Raw genomic sequence first — 21,586 nt, 5'->3', positions numbered from 1 at the left:
ATCATAGTTAATCTCATACTTTTGGCTATATCCTTTTTCCACTAACTTTGTCTTGTATCTCTCCACCTCTCATTTGACATTTTTCTTCTCTATATAGATCTACTTGAAACCTATTGGCTTCTTTTCATTTGGTTTAGGAACCAATCTCCATGTGTCATTCTTCTCAATTGATACAATCTCCTCATCCATAATAGTTCTTCATTTTGCATCCTTTATTACTTCTTCAAACATTATAGGATCACATGTAGCAAGATGACAATATAGTGTTACATTATCATCAATAGAATTAGTTACCTCATACAAGTCATCAAGGCTTTTCATTTTTCTTAGTGGACATGGTGGAGTCCCACTACATGAGCTTCCATTAGAAGAATAAGAAGAAGAAAAAGAAGAAATTTAAGATCTTGGTGTTTGTAGAGGTGTAACTATAACATCTTGATGATCTTCATATCTTTCATCCTCTTCATCAATAATTGGTAGGAAGTTATGTTTCTCACCATCATCTACCTTCCAATCCTATGCTTCTTTTTTATCGAACTCAACATCTCTACTACTCACCATCTTTTTTTCATTAGGGTTGTAAAGCTTGTATGTAACAACCAAGTTTTTTCAAAGCTAAAACAATAATAATTTTTTTTGTTCATCACCATATCATTCCGGAAATTAATAAACCAATTTCCACTCATTATCGAGGCACAATCTATATGCAATAACATTGAACAATATTTCATAAAAAGTAGTTCTCACAGGTACATAACATCACATTTGCATAATTACAAGTTTATATTATAATATATGTACATAGTTACAAGTTTGCATTCCTATACTAAAAATAGTAATTACGAGTTTAAATGCAAGTATCGAATAATAGTTATACAATTATTACATGTTTATACAAAATACATCATAATCTAAAATACGACTACATGTTCTTTGCAAAAGTAAAGTCCCGTGAAGTGGGTTTCTAGGCACCTCATTGTTGTGACGTCCCTGTTGCAGTACAAATATTTACAAGAATTATAAATAATTAATGATAAGCAAATAAGTAATTAAAGGAAAACATTATCCTTACTTTCAATTTAAAGCATCATAATCATAGTTCTTTCATATACCTGGTACATACAAAATGTAGTACATTTAAACGCATCAATTCTTGGAACTAACTTATAACTTTCAACTCCGGACATCCTCTTAGGACAACTTTAGTTGAAGCTAATTATCAATTACAACCCGGCCATCCACTTCGGATGTCATTAGCCAAAACTAATCATCTGTTCATCTCGGTCATCCACTTAGGACACTATTAGCCAAAGCTAATCATCAATCACAACCCAATCATCTGTTTTGGATGCCATTAGCCAAAGCTGATCATTTATTCATCTCGATCATCCACTTAGGACGACATTAGCCAAATCTATTCAAGTATTCATCCCGGCTATCCATTTAGGATGCCATTAGCCGAAGCAAATCATCAATCACAAGACAAGTAATTCCTTGACGACTTGGTTTTCATACTAACGCAATATTATGTCATTCATAATAAATTTTTTTTATAGATTAACATTATGTAAGAGGAAGGTGAAGACCACCTACCTGTTGTTCTCGTGGGGTGTCCTTGCCTGGTTGGAAATCAAATCCTAGTTGCACCACCTAACATATTACTGATCACAAATTAGCATATTTGTATTCGATAATCACATAACTCATCACCATATATATTTCAAGAATACACACGTTCATATTCAAGTGTTTCACATATTACACAATCATACCATAAAATCATTACAAGCATTTAAGTCAATTTTTTTATAGAGGTATATTGCAGAACATCGGCAGCGAAAGGTGGTTCGCTACCGACACACAATTTGGCAGCGAAAACCGGTTCGCTGGTGACACAAAATTTGGCAGCAAAAACTAGTTTGCTGTTAACACATAATTCAGAAGCAATTGCCAGTGCATATAGGCTACTACAAACTTTAGAAATCGTTGATGAAAACTGAGTCGCTGCCGACTTAGAAATCATCAATGCAACACAATTTCACAGTTGACGTTGAAATCGTCAGCGCATATGATTTACAGTTAACTCAGAAATCGTTGACGAAAACTAAGTCGCTCCTGATGAAAAAATCATCAACGCAACACAGTTTCATAGCTGATGCTGAAATTGTCAGCACATATGGTTTACTTCCTCCCCCTTGACCGAAAACATTGCTACCTATTATTCCCAAATTAGTACATGTAATTCCTCATGTTTTATCATAAGTACACTCACAACCATAATTCATAAACACATATCTATTCTCTTGATTCGCATCCATTCATGTCCATTCACCATCTCAACAAAACATAAATATTATCTAGTGAAATTCTTGTTCATGCTGCAACTTGTTTCTCAAAGTTTAATAACAACATAAATTTGCACTCACATCATTCCAACACATTTCCATATCACTTCATCAACCAAGTATGCAAAACTTTCATCATTGTCACTTGTATAATTCTATTTTTGGTTCAAATATATTCCTAAACGTCTTACAAGATCATCAACCAATCATTTTCATCATTTTATTTCATATATCATACAGTTACATCAATTATTTATGAGAATTTAGACATAGCCATTAATTTAAATTATGTTTTAGCTTCAATTTGTGCCTAGGAATCCAACAAAATCGTCATCATTCATGCATTACTTCATCTCATACAGAATTTAATCATTCCTTCATCTTGGCCGGCCTTTCCACATGTTTCCACATTCAATTTCAACCATGTTTTTTTTTGAAAAATGATCTATAAATGAGTCTTTTCTTCCTTAATGTTCTATCCTGGTCTCTTTTATTTCTCCTTGGTTACAAGTTCTTGAGCTAAGGTGCAAGAACATTTCTCTCCCAAATCTAGGTTTCCCCCCTTTCTCACCTCATATTTTTAATAGGCTCCTAGTGCAGATTTCGATGGTATCTTCTTCTTTTCTTATGTTGTTCAACCGACCAGTTACACCCCCTCTCTTCCATGGTTTTAGCCATTAACCTTACTCTCTAGCTCTCCTTTTACTCACATAATCAATGAAGGCAACATGCAGCTATATTAGGTTTGGTTTTCTTTGGAGAAGAGGGAGAGGAGCAAGAGCATGCAGCTGGACACATGCAACTGTTGTAACCGGTCTTTGGGAAGAGGAAGGGTCACATTCCCTCTCTCCTCCTTGTATTTATACTCCCTTTTAAATGAGGTTGGGTGTTAGACAAGGTTATTCCTATCTCTTTTTTAGGGTTCTTTTAGGCTGGTTTCTATTCCCATTCTCCCCTAGGATAGGTCAGCCTTCCTCTTTCATATTTTTTCTCTAAGGTTGATTGTTTTATATCTCTCAATTCTACCTAAAATTGGTTGGCCAAGGACTAAATTTTTGTCAGGTTTTATATTGTATCTTTTGGACTTTTGATCATAGCCCATAAAGATCATCTGTTTGCTCTTATCATCTAACTTGGTCCTTATTTGATAATCTACATGCACATAGCCAATGATCCTTAAACTTTTCAAGTGAGAGACATTTGACTTTCTTCCACTCCATGCTTCTTATGGAGTCATGTCATTCAAACCTTTAGTAGGACACCTATTTGACAAGTAGATAGCACAATCTACAACTTTGACTCAAAACTCTTTAGGCATCTTCTTGCTTCTATTTTTTCTCTTCACCATACTATTTTGTTTTAGGGATCTAGGCACCATTAGAAGTCTCATTATCTTCACAAAACTCATTAAAATCATTAGAATAAAATTCACCCCCTTATTCGCCCTAAATGATTTTATAGAATAACTTTTTTTTCCAACTAATGCCTTAAACTTCTTAAAACAACTAAACACATTAGACTTTTTTGTTAATAAGTATACCCAAGTTTTTCTACTATAATCATGAATAAAAGTACAAATTACAATTTTTTACCAAACAAACATGGTTTGATAGGACCACAAATATTAACATGTATTTCTTGTAGGGGTTAACTTGCTCTTGATGTAGACTCTTTCAAAAAGCTCTTACAAAATTGCTTGTCTGCTAAACATCCTTCACACAACTGATTTGGATGTATAATGGATGGTAAACCATTCAACATCTTCTTTTGTGCCATTATCTTCAAGCTATCAAAATTTACATGCCCAAGTCTCATATGTCAAAGCCAAGTCTCATCCTTCACACATGCATTTAGGCATTTAGGCACATTTGTCTCTATGTTTAGCAAGAACATTTTATTCTTTGTCATGACTACCTTCGCAATTATAACTCCTTTAATGTTAAGTAATGTCACAATATGATTTTTTATTTTAATCTCATATCCTTTCTTCAATAGTTATCCTAAGCTTAATATGTTGCTTTTCTTCGTTGGTATATCATAGACATCACCAATAAATTGATGACTTCTATCTTTTAATTTAATCAAAATCGTACATTTTCCTTTGATGACAACTTTTGAATGATCCGTAAATGTGGCATTACCTCTAATTGCTTCATCAAACTCCATGAATTTGTCTTTGTCTTCACACATGTGGTTGCTTGCTTCATTGTCTAGATACCACATGTTCTCTTTATCTTGCATTCTCTTATCATGCACTAGTAATAAGGTGGCTTCCTTCTCCTCTTATATCACTAGATTTGTATTCTCTTCAACCTTTTTGGTTGGACTCCAACAATCCCTAGCATAATGACCTACCTATTGACAATTATAGTATTTAATTTTGGATTTGTCAGACCTGGATTTCAGATTGCAACTGTCATTGTAACCAGGCGACTAGTTTACTTTATGCGGTCGATCGATTGACCTATTGAGGCTATCACGACCTCCTCTTTCTTTATTTAGTCTATGTCCTCTACTCCTTTAAGAATATCCAGAACCATCTTGATTTGTAAAAAGTGTTTGTGCATTCATATCCTCTTGAATCTTATTGACTCGGCTTGTAATTTTTCCATGAGACCTTGGATTAAAGAGCATCTATATTTTGCAACTCTTCTATCGCAACCACCACATAATGGAACTTCTTTTGCAGTGAGCATAAGATCTTTTCTACCATATATGTATCTTTCATCTTCTCCCCATATCTTTTCATTTGATCATATATGGCCAATACCCTTGCAAAATATTTTGACATATTCTCTGATTTAAGCATGTAAAACTTTTCAAAGTGACCACATAGCTTTTATAAACATTATACCTTTCTCACATTGTTAGCTTCTTGATTTGATTCTTGCAAAACTTCTCATAGTTGCTTGGCAGTGGTTGCATTGGCCACTATCTTAAAAATGGTATCATCCAGATATTGGTGGATGATTGTTAGTGCTTGTTGATCCTTTCTTTGTGCCTTTTACATGGCCTTCATTTGGGTTGAAATCAATGTTGCTCCATCTATAAGTTTCTCAAAGCCTTTTTAAACCATCTTCCATACATCTTGGGAACTTCACCAAACCTTTACTCAAATACATTAAGTTTTATATTTATCCTTTGTCAACCTAGGACATTAAAGTGGAAAGTTTGGATTAGTCATATCAAATAATCAAACCTAAGCTCCGATACCTCTTGTTGGAAGAAGGATGAGTGTTATAGAAGATCAAAAACAGTAATGCAAAGTCAAAAAATCAAGAAGAAAAAAATTGATAGGAAGGCATACTTTTATTAAATGTTTCTCTCTACGTTCTCTTATATATTCTCTTTTTTTTGTGTTTATTTATAATGTTGAATTACAAGTTTTTTTTATAGGTATAAAGTCTTAAATAATTAAGAAATTAAACTAATATATATTATCATAATATGAACATGAATTGTATTATAATAAATGAATCAATCGACTATTTCTAAACTGGTCAACTGATTAAATTTATTCCAATCAGTAGATTAATTCTCAACCGGAGACCCGTTCTTCTATCTTTCATAACCAAAATTTGGTTTACTTTCAGTAGTGCACGGTGTGGCTCCTCTTTCAAAATACTGCCGCTGCTCAGGTGTTAAACTGCTAGATGGGTCATGATGCTGTCCACGGTGTTGTCACTGCTGGGAAAGAAGAGAGCTGTTGGACAAGATATCGCTGGAACTGGTGGTCTGGCCTTCTTGCTGGCAACGTTGGTGGTTCAGCTAAGAGAGAAGCTACTGGCATGGTGCTCTCTACTGCTCACGGTGTCGTTGCTGTCGTTCATGGCTGGAACAGGAGGTCACAGTGGGGCGGCTGAAGACTTTGCTGATGTAGCTCTCGTCCACAACGTTGGTGTAGAGCTGCTACTAGAGGAAGATCTTCTACTGTTACTGCTGTTAATGGTGTGATTCAGAACAACTATTATTGCTTTTGGAGCTCCAACTAAACTGCTGCTATGTGGAGTGGATCTGTGCTACCTTGTGATTCTAGTGTTGCTCTACTAGAAAAAAAGAAGAGATGAGTTGTAGCTGGAGCACGATGTTGAGCTGAAGACTTGTTGTTCACAGTGTTACACCATAGAGAAGAAGTTGTTGGTACAGAAAGCTAACAGGAAGTTGCTTCAATGGAGGAATGAAGGCTCATGGTGAGATTAGAGGTTGAGGGTCTCTTTAATGGTGTTTTTGATTTTCTGGACCAAAGAAAATTGATGCCAGAGAAAAGCTCCCCCATTTTATTTTCTTCTTCTCTTTTATAGCGGTCTTGGAAAATCCTCACTTCCCTTTTCAGCCGTTAGTATATCCCCATTGCATCTCCTCCCTTGATGTTACCATAGTACAGGAATAGTGACATGAAAATAGTTCGATAAGGGGTTTTTGGCTCCATGTAGCAGCATGTTCAATGCTGTAAAATAGGCTATTTTTTCTAGGCAAGAGTACAAGTGAGAGGGTGTGATGGGGGTATTTTTTTTTGTCTTGTGTAAAGGAGAGAGAAAAGAGTTTTAAATCCTGCAAAAAATATGAAATATCAGCACCTATTTGTTATTTCTCACGGGGAGGTTGAAGACAATTCATCATACTTCCTTAAACAATATTGTTTTTCATTATTATTATTATTATTATTAATAAATCTTTTCAGTTTTATTTAAATAAAAAAGTATTATTTTATCGCTTTAGATTTGAATTAGATTCAATTTTTTTTATTTTAATCTTTAATTTTTTAATTTATTTAATTGGATCCTTAATTAAATTTTAATTTTAAAACTTAATTCAATTTCACACCTGAAAAGTTTTGAAAATGTCCCCTAAATTCATTGTGTTTTTTTGAATTTTTTTCAACTTGATATTTAATTGACTCTTAAATTTTAATTTTCTTATAATTTTATCATTTATTACACCTAATTGATTTTGTAGAAATTAAATATGATTCTCTAAAAATTCAATCTTCTTAATTTAGCCTAAATCAGACCTCTAAACTTATTTTTTTACCAATTAAGTTCTTAATAAAAATTAATTTGCCCTATTAAAAGTATAATTAAGTCCTTGCATCTAATTAAATCTTTTAATTTGACCCAAATTAATTCTTAGGCATAATTAAACCTTTAATTGGGTCCATGATTTAATCAAATTGACCTATTAAGTCCTCATATTTAATTTTTATCCAGATTCATCTAATAATCATTTAATTTCACCTTAAATCTTCATTGTCTTTTCAGTCTTGGGTATATTAGGATATAATTAGGCTCTTTTTGTCCAAAACTCCAGCGTTATTCCTTCATGCATTTGAAACTTTTCTCAATCTACTCTTGCCAAGTTATCAGTCTCTTATTATTATTATTATTATTATTATTATTATTATTATTATTAATTTTAAAAGAAAAAAGATAATTTTAAAGAAATCCGAAAATTATGTCATGACATCTCCTATGAATGTGCCTACACAAAACAAAAACAAAAGTATCTCTCACTCTCCCCCTTTGAATGTAAGAAATCAACAATTAGTTATCAAGCAAAAAAAAAAAAAAAACAAGAAAACCCAGCAGATCCAAACCTTAGCAATGAATCTTCGTGAATAATAAGAAAACCTAAGTAAATCCAGACTGCCCATAACTCCCAACAATCACGATCCACCACCCTTCTCCATGTCAGCCCAACCTTCACCCTCGTATGAATGGAACATGTGTAGTGTAATTTTCTCTACTAACATTTCAAGCATAACTAGAATTTATAGGGCTGAAGAAAGTGCTTGGTTGTTGCAGATGTTGTTGGCATACAAATAAATGGTGGAATAAATCGAATATTCATAATTTGTCCTACAAAGTCACTTTTGGTTTGAATTGAGTGAAATACTTTCTCCCAGCAATTGTTGCAAAATGTTTTTAATTTTACATGCTAACTTTCCACAACTCAGATAGGAAATTATCTTGCAAGGTGGATTGAGGATTGCTTATCTGTTTACATGTTACATTATTTTTTTTTTATCAAAGGTAAGTAAATATATATCAGATCAAAAAATATATAATGCTAGAGAACTAGCAGGTTCATATACAACCTTTATAAAAGAGAGAACATACTCGCTGAACCTGTTAGCTGACAATGGTTAGATGAGGAACCTAATTAAGGACAAGGTGTCGAACCTAACACATAGCACACAAAAATATAAACAGTGAGAATGACTAAAGCTGCAACTAGAACAAAAAAGAGCTCTTAGCTACAGCACCAAAGCAAGACAAATAACACAACCAGACTCTAAAAGGATGCACAACAGCTTTACAAACAAGCTTTCCCAATCAAAAGCCAGCAGCTATGAAACTATTCATGAAAGTGTAAAATCATGTAAAACAGAACCTGAAATATGTGAAAAACAAAAGGGACTGGATTGCAAAAGTTATCAAAGACTTTCTTGTTTCTCTCTTCCCAAATCAAGTAGATAAAAGTATCTCCTCTTCGCATTCTGCTAGCAGTGTTGTTACTGATAGAAGGAAGACCGTGAATTGCACTATTAATGGTCGACATTCTTTTATGCAGATGAAGCTAAGATTTTATCATCCTCCAAAGAAGAGAGGACTATGAATAGCTGAAAGTTAGATGATTGTGGGACTCTTCATCAACCCGACAGAAAACACACAAAGGGTCAAGTTGCAGGAAGCAAAGCCTATCACAACTTCGCAGCTTGCCCACAACTGCCAGACACAAAATGAAGTTATATCTGGGCATAGACCAAGATTCTCAGTCTATCTGAGCCCAAGGAACTGGATACGCAGAAAATCATAGGGTTGTGCAGTGAAAGAAAGTTCACCACAACCCCAAGTGGACATTAAAGCAATTGCTTGATGCTGGCTACCACAGGCTGCAACTATTTGATCCTTAAGGGAAATACTAGCCTTCCATAATGGCGAAGAAGTTCGTTGAGTTATGGATGTGCTTATTAAAGAGAATTTAGTGATATTTTTGTTATTTTTAGGCTTTGTGGATTTTTTACTTGTTATTTCAAATATAATAATAGTTTTTTAAATAAATATTTTTTAATTTTTTTTAGCACCGACTCCTGAGAATATAAAGTGTTAGTCGCCTTTAAAGTTTAGGTTATAAAGTGTAATATTCAAAAAATTACTTGTAAAGTTAAAAAAAAAATAATAATCAAGCTAAATAATACGGAGAGTAATTTATTCAAATCATAATTATTAAACCCCACTTGGGGTCAATTCAAGACAACATCAAGATCACGGGTCGGGTGGATTAACCTAAGTTTACTTAGATTAATTTTAAAAAGAAAAATAAAAACGACATCGTTTTGAAATTTTTTTTAAAAAGTCAATAGGTTTTTATCAAGTCTCGAATTAACTCAGGTTTTTAATTAAATCACACCGAATCAACCCTTTATTTATTGTTAAATTTAAATCAAGGTAGATTCTAGATAAATCTACCAAGTTAAACCGAGTTTAGTATCCGGTTAATTAAAATGAAGCTTCCAAAAGCCAAGGTCATAGACGTGTCATCAATTCTAAGTCGAAGAAATGACATTGCGGTATTGTAGTTTATGTTAGTGAGTGTGACATCTTCAAATTGGCTGGCAGTACACGAAAGGAATATAGAATAAGAAAATCCCAATTCTCCACGGTTTGGTTTTAAGTGTTATGTTTTGTAGACAACCCTTTGACACACCAAACTTATATGATGTATACTGAAGCCTGGTTTATTGCCCATGTTATCGCTTTTGCTTGGACTAAAAATTCTCATTATATTAAAAAGATAATATCTAGATTATTATAAATTTTTTTAATATCATCATTAAACTTGATGGAATATTTTAAATTTTAAAAAATATAACCCAACTTTTTACTTAGCCGTATCTTAAATTAAATTATATGAGAGTAGTCATAACCTTGTTGACTATGCAGGTTCAATAAAAAAAAATCAAAGAAAAAATAAATAAGCCAAGTTCATCCTTGTCAATCTACTAAATTTATTATTCAGGTTATAGATTTCACTGGGTTGAATTTGATTTTTATTTTATTATATAATAAAAAATACAAAAATTGATTCATAAGCAATTCAATGCTATAAGATAAAATCTAACATTAAAGGATGGAATAAGAAAAAAAAAACAAAAGAAAGAAAATGAGAAAAAAAAACCAAATGGTCAATTAAAAAAAATCATGGCCTGTTACACAAAAGCCCAAGTATGTTGACTTGGCTTGTGCACCTGGGCTGCCTGGACCTGTATTTTTTTCTTTCGGACAGACTACCCTTTTGTTTTTTTAAAAAATATCATAAATGACAAGTCATCTGTCACAATACAAAAAGTATTTACCCCTCAATACTCAAACCCATAACTTTCGACTAAAAGGTACTACACATTACAAAAAAAAAAAAAAAAAAAAAACTCAAGATTTCATTGTGTATACACTCACATTTTAATCTGTATTCGCACAATAAAATTAATATTTTACCCCTAGAAGAAAAAATTATTTCATGAAGGTCTTTTTCATGGGACCCATTATTTATTACAAAAATAAACAGGTTTAAACGGTACTTTTACATCTTTGTTGCAAGTGTAATTACTAAATTACTCTTAAAAGAAAAAAAAACATTCTTCATCAGTCAAGAGGCTTTTTAGGTTTTTTTAATTTTTTGTATAGTACAATAACTTAAATGCCCCTCAAAATTAAACTTTCTTGGCTTTGAACTCAAGGGAACTTTCATCATTTTCTTCTGGTTTTTTTTTATTATTCTAGTAACTGGATCTTTTAATATATAGAAAATTTAATTTAAATAAAAAATTGGATAGCATATGTCTGGCACATGCCAGCAAATGGGCATCATTCTTGCTTTTCGGGTGGTGAGTATGGCACAATGCCACCTCGAGAAGCGACATTCGATGCGCTTTGCCTCCCCTGTGATGGTGGTTGGATGTGTGCCACCAGAAGATCGATGGTTGAGCTTCAAACACATGTTTTTTCTTACCTTCCTCTCTCCTCCATAGAAAAATGTGTTGCCCATTGCAAAAAAAAAAAAAAAAAAACTAGTTATTTATTTATTGAATCAAATTAAGTTCTCATTCTTTTAATTTTAATGTATTTGGTCTTGAATCTTGTATTGAATTATTATTTTTTTCAATCTCACCCCTTGAAATTTGATTTTTATATCAAATTTAGTTTTTATTCTTTCTATTATTGTTCTTACCTTTTCTTAATTTTTTTTATTTCATCTCTTGTAATTTTATTTGATTTTTTTTTCTATCAAATTTGATCCTCATTCTTTTCAAATCTATAAATTTTTTTTCTTTTCAATCCCTTTTTTAATTTATTTTTTCAATTTTTATCCCTAATTATTTTGGTTGGTTGGGAATTTGACATTATCATTTTTTAGGGTTTGCCTTTTATGTTGTAATCTAGCCTCATGATCTGTATCACAAGTTTTAAAATTATTTTTTTAATTCCATCATTCATCATTGGGTTTGTTGAAAATTAGTAATCGTTATTTTTTTTAACTTTTCTTTCTATGAAATTATCCCTATATCATGTCTCAGGTCATAGATTCAGTATGTTCACCTAGGTTGGCTTATGTCTTTTTTTTTTTCATTGCTTATTAATTTTATTTTAATTTCTCCATTCAATATTAGGTTGTTTTTAGAATTGAGTTTCATGATTTTACTCAATTTGCTTTTCACGAGATTATCCCGATCTCATGGCTACGATTTGGTTTGAATTTTGCTCAAGTCGGGTAATAAAAAATTATCATGTATGGTTCCTTCAGGGGATGTGTTTTTAAGAACTCACCAATGTGTTGGGTCGGATAAATTTGAGTCAATTTCATTTTGGGTTTTTAAAATTGTTTTCTTTTCAATTTTGTCAATTTTCATTTTATTTGCTAGGAGTGTAGATTCATATTTTTTTCATTTTTCTTTCTATGTAATTATGTCATTCTCATTTAATTTTTACTTTATTAACAAATAAGATCATTAAGATGTTTAAAAAATATTTTAGAAATATATTTTTATAATATTGGCAAGCATTATCTTTTGCATTAAATCGTTGTTGATTTTTTTCGTTTTATTTGTTATCGATATTTTATTTTCTAATTATATCATTAAATTAGCCGAGTTTATTAAACTCATTCGAGTCAATAGCCAGAATCTCATATTTGTTTTTCTTTTTCAGAACGTTTACGCCATTTTGATAGTTTTTTTATATTGAAAAAAATAAATCAACTATAAAATTGTTATTAAATAATTAAAAAAATATAGTAACCTTGGATCCCAAATCTTTTAACTGTGTACATAACAAGGCTGCGGAGAGATCGGACTTGCTATACTGCATAGCTAGCTTTTGTTTTTTTGTTCCAAAACCATTCCATATGGTCCATCATAATTTTCTTTCTCAACAAGCCTAGTTGCTCTTCCAATGCGAAGAGATCAGCCTACTTAAAAAAAAGCTATGAGTCTTTAATACTTCAATTTAAAAAAAAAAAAAACCTGAAACTTTTTATTCAAGTTTAGTATTTTTTCCATCTAGAAAAATAAATAAATCTTTTAATCTTTTTAAATTTGTAACGATATATTTTAGAGGTTCTTAGTCTTTATAAATTTTCATTGTTTTTCAATATACAGGAAATTTATAACAATGTAAAAGATTTCTTTTTTCATATTTATTCAGTATCATTATGTAATTTTTATTACAAATTTAATATAAAGATTTTTTTATTTAATAATATAATTCTTTCGTGATAATTTTTAATTTGAATAAAATGAAATTAATTTTTTATAATTAGATTACCACGATCAAGTTATGGCTTTAATTTTTTATAAAAAATAATTGTAATCTTGATATATTTTCAATCTTAACAAATAAAAATGTTTTTCAATTTCTTATTGGAAAGGAAAAAGAACTAGAAAACTGAAAAAATATATGAAAAAAAAAAAACATTTTGTTCTAAGCACTCCAACACACGTAGATGCATCCTTGTAAAAGTAACACAAAATTGAACATTTGTAAAAATGGCTCTATCTAACTGCATGAGATTAGCCTGTCTTGTCAGGGGTGAAAGGCGACATGTCAATGATCGTTCAGAGATGGCAGGTCGTGCCGACACCTTGTGCAACGAACACCATCTTCTAGGCGAGCCAGATCCGCCTCGCATCCGGTGGATCTTGCCCGTTAATTTTTGGAAGCCTCACCTCCGGGAGAGGCGCACGAACTCCAGTAAAATATCTCTTTTGAGCTCGCATCATGCTGCTAGGGAATTTGTAGTATGAATAGTGCTGAAAATCTATAAGCTTATTGATGTCAACCGATTCAAGGAACAAAGAAACATGGATATTTGATAAACTTGATTTGAAACGTGTTTTCAATTATATATTTAATCTTGTAACATAGCACAACTACAGTCTTCATCGTTTTCAAGTTCCTGGATTACTAATTCCATCATCTTCTTATACATAGGCATGTAATGATCATTGATCATCGTTCTTGAAAGTCGTATCTTACTGTACAGTTCTCTAGGAGTCTCATATAAACCTATATGTTCTTCCGTCGGTCCATCGAGTTCTAAGTTGGTTGTATCTGGGGAAGATATGGAAATGACATGCATGATTCTGCCAGGAGGATATAACAGTTGGCTCTCTGACAGGTCCTCTGAAGTGATGGGATTTTTTGCTTCAGCTGCATTGGCGAGAACGTTCTCCTCTTCAATAATTTCTTTTGCTGCAGCAGCTTCTTCCTCCTGTGCTTGGATATCAACTTCGCTATCTTGCCTTTGAAGCTCCCTCTCCAGTTCATACCACAATTGACCTTCAGTAACCTCCTCTATGACTGATGAAGCTATGACTCCATTGTCGGATAAAAGTGGCTCATCTTCCTCGGTATCATCATGACCTGAACCACTGCTTGCATTACTCTCAAGTTTGATCTGCACTGAGTCTTTTGTCTGGACTTCAGTCGCAAGAGCTTCAGAGTTTCCAGATACTAGAGTCCCTTCAGGCAAATCCTCTGAATTAGAATTTATTGTTGGGCCCACGGAACGTCGACGTGGCCCTATACACGACCATGATGTCAGGGATGAGCGTGTTCTGACGACAGCTTGGGCGACGTCTTGTGCTCGCTTCATCACAACCTACATTAAACAATTCTCAAATTTAGAAAACCCCATTTTATTCCTGAATTAATTAGAAGACACGATGTCAGGTACGAAGGTAGAGAAAAATTTCACCCAAATTCCAGTGTTTTTACTAGTTCCAAATTAAAAGAACTAATGAGGGGCTTGACTACAAGTCTCTAGACCATAAATTCACAAGCACATGTATGTTACCTGGGTGCTTCTGGAGACGGGTAGCAGAAGTGCACTTGCACCAGCGACCCTGGCTTTCGCACTAGCTATGGATGGTAGACGAGATCCCAGTGCAGTGGCAGAGCGATAAACAACATTTAGGACTCTGGTATGCTCAACCTGATCCCTCAAATCATTTAGCCACGAAGATGCTGTGACCTGGATGACAACCATTTAAAAGTTAGGAGTTTGGCAGTGGATGGTAGAGAATGAACATGATATTCGACTCAGGAGCAAATTTCAGAACCTCAGAGCGAAGATCATCAACAGAGGCAGCAGAAAATGTAGGCACCAGATCGGATCCATTGATGACAGTGGTAATGAAATGCTTGCCTGATTCAGCTAAATCCCATGTCATACATGCAGCTGCAAATAAAGTAATGAAAGGCATTTAGAGGAGCATATCAATATAACCCTGAGTTATACACTTCTTCAACCAAATAAGACAATCCATTAGAATCACAAGTAAAAGAGTATTTCACAAGTAACAAAAACAAAATCCAAAGGTTGATCCTAATAACAGAATATTGCATCTATTGCACAGAATCTCTTTTTTCAGAAATTAATAGTGGTATGCAAATGCAAAAGGCAAGCATTACAAGTATACAATCCAGTATAAATGGTACCACATAAATTTCAAAACAAAATGAAAGATCACGAGGAGTCAGAATTACATGCCTGGGGCAAATGTGACACAGGTGCTAGAAGAGAACTCCTTTTGTTCTCGAAGAATGTATGTTAATAATGCTGCAGTACCACCACCAAGTGAATGCCCAACAATCTGTAAATGATAACCAAACAATTAGAGCAGGGTTCAAAGACAGGTAGACTTTACCAAAATGAAGTTACCTCATATTAGCATCTTACACTAATACCATGTTAGAGTATACCTGAGACAGAAATATGAGTAAGATGAATTCATACCAAAGGTATATTCAATTACCTTAATTTTGTGGTCAGGATATTCACCAAGTGCTTTAAGCAGGCATGGGGAGATCAGTTTGGCAATCCAACGAGCTGCAGCAACCATTCCACAGTGTGCATATCCTAAAACTAAATTACTAACCCCACCATCATGTAAAACCGAATGGTGAAAAGGGACCACTGCACCAGTTGCTGCTGTTAGTGTATCTTTGATGCTATGAGTACCACGAATCAGTAGAAGGAAATGTTTTGAGCTTCTATCATGTATAATTGTGAAAGCAGGCTTCAGAAGCTGCATCCAAACTTGTGGAAATTAGAGGAATACTCATTTAAGATTTCAAACAAAAATAAAGCAGAATGTAGGATCCAAAAGAGATTGCAGTACAAGGGAAGACCATTATCTAAACAAGTTCTTCCAGGATATACTGTGACACTGGGAAAAAAGTTGCAAGCACATGTTGATGCTTAAAATTGAGTTGAACATGGTAAAAGAATCTTAGATAAATTTAGTGTCATGACCTCTCAGGAACAGGTAAATCTAAGAGAAGTGTACAGGTAAAAGGTAGCAGTCTTGCATTTTCAGCTATATCTAGTTCTGGCTGTTATCCAGCTTGTCTCCTAATTGGAGCAAGCCAAATACTAGTGTACCTTTCAATTTCTTTCCTTTCCAAAGGTAATTGCTATAAACAGTAAAACATAGTGCTTAAAGTCAGCTATTTGCTTCCTCAATCTGTGAATTTATTTCCACAAGGGGCATCATGAAAGGAATCTTCTTCATGGTGAAAAAGCAAGATCTTACACATGTAAAGGAATCTTCTTCATGGTGAAAAATGAAGATCTTTCACATGTAAAAGAAACTGCAGCATATGCACACCATTTTAGAAAGAACAGCCAGAATTTGAAATGCAGCAATAGCTACTTAAAATCGATAACCACCCATAATACAGGCTAAACTATATCTAAAGAAAGGAAAAGAAACCAAGATGTCAAACCCTAAGTAAAAGAAGTTCACAGCTTTACATGACATTTAAATAAAGAAATCAAAGCAAACCACAACAAATTGCATTACAGATGGTCACTAACCCCTGCTTTTGGCTTCTGAATAAGAACATCCTCCTGAGAGAATCCAGCCAACTCCAAAAAGACTGGGAATGGCTTCTTCGAAAAATACATGCAAAGGATCAACAATCTCAATAGATCATACATCTCTGCTATGATTTCCGGGCCTTTCAACTGTACAGAATTACTACCAGCATATACACTTGCAACTTGCAAATTACCCTACACAAAAGATCCTCAATTAAACACATTAACCAAACCTCAAAAGCTAGGACAAGATTAAAACAAATCAAAGTTTCACATTAAGGAATATCATCTGCATCCAGTGCTGCTGCATTATTTCCCTCAATATACAAATTTCAACAAATAAATAACTAATTACACTTGATCTTAGACAAAAGGCCAAGCAAAGTAAAAATAACTAATTACAGCAGCAACCAAAACACTAATTAACTCCTTTTCTCCTCACTAACCAGCAACTACATAACGAGTTAACTCTAAATTCTTACACAAAAAAGTAAAATATAACTCAACACACCGAAAATCCTAGAAATTAACACAATATGAAAAAGACAACAACTTTTCGTTCCCCTAAGCAAGCACTGAATGTAGTTGAAAAGCAAAAAATAACTGAAATGGACCGCACATTTTCAACAAAATACATACTAATTAGCAATTATCTCTTTTGTCTCTTCACCAACCAAAGACTACACAAGTAAATTACCTGAAAGCATAAAAAAATCTTAAACTTCACACACTCAATCAAAAAGACTCAAACTTTAAAGCAAAACCCAAATATAACAAAACCCCATATAAATCGAAACAAAAACACTCCTTTTTATATACATAGATAGATAGATACCTGTCTTCTTAAGAGATAATTGATGCCAAAAGCCAAGTCACCAATGGGCCATTTTCCTAAAGTCTCGGAGTAGGTGAATTTAAGCGTCTCTGATAATGTTGATATTGTTTCCAGCCAAGTGGCAGGCGCTTGTACCAGTCTTCTGGGAATCCTCCTCCCCGACCTCGATTTCGATAAATCACCGCCCTTCGCTGCCGCTAGTCTCCGGATTAATATGTAATACAGCAGCAGCGCTGCTCCCGCTGCCGTCGCCATTGTCGCAGCCGCCATGAGTTAAAGAATCTCAAGTCTTGGAGATCATAAAAATGGATTTTCTGTTTTGAGGCGCAACAGATTTTCCAGGTATAAGTAAAAGAGGATTTAGGAGGAAGATTGATAGATTTGAAGTCAGACAAGTTTGTGAAGAAAGAAAACCAAGTGTCTGTCAGATATTGAAACAGAAAGATGAAGATTGTATAATGTCATAAAGATTAGGTGTTAAATTACTATTATCTGGTTAGAGGTGGGTTCTGCTTTTGCATGTTATTATTTCTTTCTTTTTTTATTGTTATTAAATTATATAAATTCAGGTAATTAACCCGTCAAAATTTATTTTGACTTTTTTAAAAAAATTTAAAATGTATTAGTTTAATTTTTTTAAAATAAAATAATATTATTTAAAATAACTTATGTTAACACATACAAGTCATAATTCTAATTTGGTTTAATAACTTAACACTATAATTACATCAACACTAAGACCTTGTTTATTTGACGAGAAAAGTGATTTTTTAAAAATTATTTTTTAAATTTTTCTGTATTTATTTGTCATTTAAAAAGTTGGTTAATGAAAAATATTTTTCAATTAAAGAAAAATTTAGCTTAATTTTCAGAAAAATATTTTACTTTTATTTTGGATGGAAAAGGCTTTACGAAAGTTGTGAAAAATTTAGAAATATCATATTATTTGCTGATTATATCAAATATATATATATATATATATATATATATATATATATATATTGTTTTGAATATTGTTTTTCAATTTCATCACTTAAAATTTAATTTTTATATTAATTTTGATCCTCATTTTTATAATTATTATTTGCTTTTTCCTTATCATTTTTTTATTGAAATTTTTTATTTATCAAATTTGATCTTCATTCTTTTGATTGTTACTTATTTTATTTGAAATAATTTATGAAATGGTAATTATTATTATTTTAATTTCTTCATTTTTCAATTTTTTTATTTGTTAGATTTGATCTCTATTATTTTGATTATTATTTATTTTATTTGAGATAATTTATGAAATTATATTTTTTTCAATTTCATTCATATTCAACTTTCTAATTTGTAAAATTTGTTCCTTATTATTTTAATAAACTTGAAAAAAATAACCAATATAAGTAACCAATATTGGGTACAAGAAAAATGACAAACTCATTAATTTTAAAGAATTGTAAATAAATAAAGTTATAGTGCAAATTTTCCGTATTTTTTAGTCTTATTTGAATCATCCCAAAAAAGTTTGGATTAATTATTATTTTTTGAGATTTTCAAAAAAAAATATTCAAATTGATTTGGGTAATTTTATTTTATTTTTAATAATAATTACCGTTGGTTGAGTTTTAACATGAATTCTGTTAGTTTCTTTCAGATTATATCATTTGTGAATTTCTAGCATCTTACATGTATGACTTTTTTTTTAATCCAATTAAAAAGTGTATAACTTAAACTAAAAAAACCAACGGATCATTAAGTGAAAAAATTATCTAAAACTCTTTATTTTAGTTTCAAGTATTTATTTATTGAAATTATAAAAAAGATGTATTATTTAGTTTTGTTTTTATCTTGTATGTTCAAGGAAATCTCCTCTAGCCATTAGGTATTTTGACACTGGATTTGCTTGATAAACATAAAAAGGTCCAAAATTAAAGAATTTATGGTAATTACATTAAGTAGAACGATAATGCACAACTTTTTCTTTTTCAAAACACATATTTGATGCTCTAAAAAAGAGAGGGGTAATTAATTTATATTATTTTGGGATTTATTCACATCACCACAATAACATCAAATTCATTTTCATTTTAACTTTTTATTGATGATTTATGTACCTTTTATAGAATGTAAAATTGTTTTTCAAAATATTTTTTACTCGTAAAAGTATTAAAATAAATTTTTTATTTTTAAAAAATTATTTTTAATATCAGCACATTAAATTGATATGAAAACATAAATAAATTAATTTAAAATAAATAAATAAGTAAAAATTAATTTTTTTAAAAAATATTTTTAAAACATAAAAACAAACCTTACATGAATAATTAGATTGATGAGAGGGTATTTTGGACATAAAAAATCATAACCTTAATGATTGGGTGGGCCATGGGAGGATTTTATATTGCAGCCCGATGTGGTTGGGTTTGGTTATCAGATATTTCCTTCATGGGATTTGATAAAAATAAAGAAAAAAATCGAGGGGAAGGATTTGTTGAAACTATTAATATACATCGGGATATATTTTAATACAGAGCTCAATGAAATGATTTGAACAGGCATAGGAGAGGAGCAATGGTTTCGTAGTTATACAGTGTTTTTTTTTTTTCTCATAGAATAATAGTTATTTTTTAAAAAAATAAAATGAAATAAAAAGCACAACAAGTGCAGTGAAAAACACTTCCATGTCTGTTAGAACTGCTTATTTATTTGGAGGTCTTCATTTCTGTCTTTCATAAGGTTTTGATCAAGCATTTATTGATGAAAAAATGTTATAAAACTTGATCACGTGATTTTTTTAAAAAATTAGTTTGATGAAATTAAATATATTTTCAACTAAATAACTCAAATGATAAAAAAATATAAATATAAAGATATTCTTAATAAATATTATAATATATATTAAAATAAAGATTATATGCAACAAAAAAAGTTTGAACTATCAACAAAAACATATATCTTAAAAATCATCTAAAGCTAAATCATTGTTTATAAAATAAAACTAGACTATTCTATTAAAAAGTAGTTCATTCTACAAAAATTAATTTAATCGCATGGAATTTACAAATACATTTTTATATCATTAACATAATCTATTTCACGTGGGAAAGACTATATAATAAGCGTGATTCATCTTGGATTATAACATTAAAATTATATATTTACCCCTGAAAAAACCATTTGAATTGGCTAACAAGGGTAGATTTATATTTTTACATCGTTCATTTATCATTAAACAATTGTTGAGGGGCATCTCTTCTTTCATGAACCTTTTATACAATTGATTTACTTTAATACTTTTAAAAATGAAATTCCACTTAACTATAGCTAGGGGCATTCTTGATTTTTTACTTTTTTTAAGATTAGAGCAATGACTCCACCACCCTTAAAATGAAAATTCTCAATGCATATTTTCAGGGGCCAATTCATTATTTCCAAATTGTTTCTTAGCAACAACTATTTGATCCTAATGGTGATTTTGTCTTTTGATACAAAAAAAAAAAAAAGTAGCACGTTTCAACCATTCTTTTGCCTTTGAATAGCGCGTGTGGCTAACTTTGGTGGTAAAAATATTTGTTTTGTTGTGTTATTTGATGTGTCTCGGCATTCTCTTCCTTTTTTTGGGCAGCTAATGTATAGTGATTATGTTTGGTTTGGTACCGGTTCGATTTTCCCCCCTTATTTCATATGAAAAAAATCACAGTAGCCCTTAAACTTCTTCTCCATTCAAATTTAGTCCCTGTTTTATTTCAAAATATCACTTCAAATTGGAAAATTTTTTTAATTTTATCATCCTTCAGTTTTTCAATTTAGCCCAAATCTAGGATTTTATAGGTTATAATTTTTAAAGATTAACCCTGTTTTATAGGATTTTTCTCGGGTTTGCTTGGTTTTTCATGTTATTAAATTGGGATTGTTTATATATATATATATATATATATATATATATAACCAAACTTATTAAACTTAATCGACTCAATGATCTAGATCTCGAATTTCTTCTACTTATTTGAAAATCCTAGAGTCGGGTTAACTTTTTTTTCTT

General features: G+C 31.7%; 1 protein-coding gene across 1 annotated transcript; it reads right to left on the bottom strand.

Moving 5' to 3' along the window:
• Positions 1 to 13,708: 13,708 nt before the first annotated feature.
• LOC133681603 (uncharacterized) lies at positions 13,709 to 18,035 on the bottom strand. The gene is made up of 7 exons (XM_062104692.1): positions 17,560 to 18,035; positions 16,722 to 16,919; positions 15,658 to 15,930; positions 15,393 to 15,495; positions 14,962 to 15,080; positions 14,697 to 14,873; positions 13,709 to 14,501 (listed from the first exon to the last, which is right to left on the bottom strand). The coding sequence occupies exons 1-7, from the start codon at positions 17,827 to 17,829 to the stop codon at positions 13,749 to 13,751; spliced, it is 1,893 nt and encodes a 630-aa protein (XP_061960676.1). The 5' UTR covers positions 17,830 to 18,035; the 3' UTR covers positions 13,709 to 13,748.
• Between the last annotated feature and the right edge of the window lie 3,551 nt (positions 18,036 to 21,586).

This window comes from Populus nigra, chromosome 2 (genome assembly GCF_951802175.1).
Source record: "Populus nigra chromosome 2, ddPopNigr1.1, whole genome shotgun sequence".
Taxonomy (NCBI): Eukaryota; Viridiplantae; Streptophyta; class Magnoliopsida; order Malpighiales; family Salicaceae; genus Populus; species Populus nigra.
This window is presented reverse-complemented; position numbering and strand designations above follow the sequence as displayed.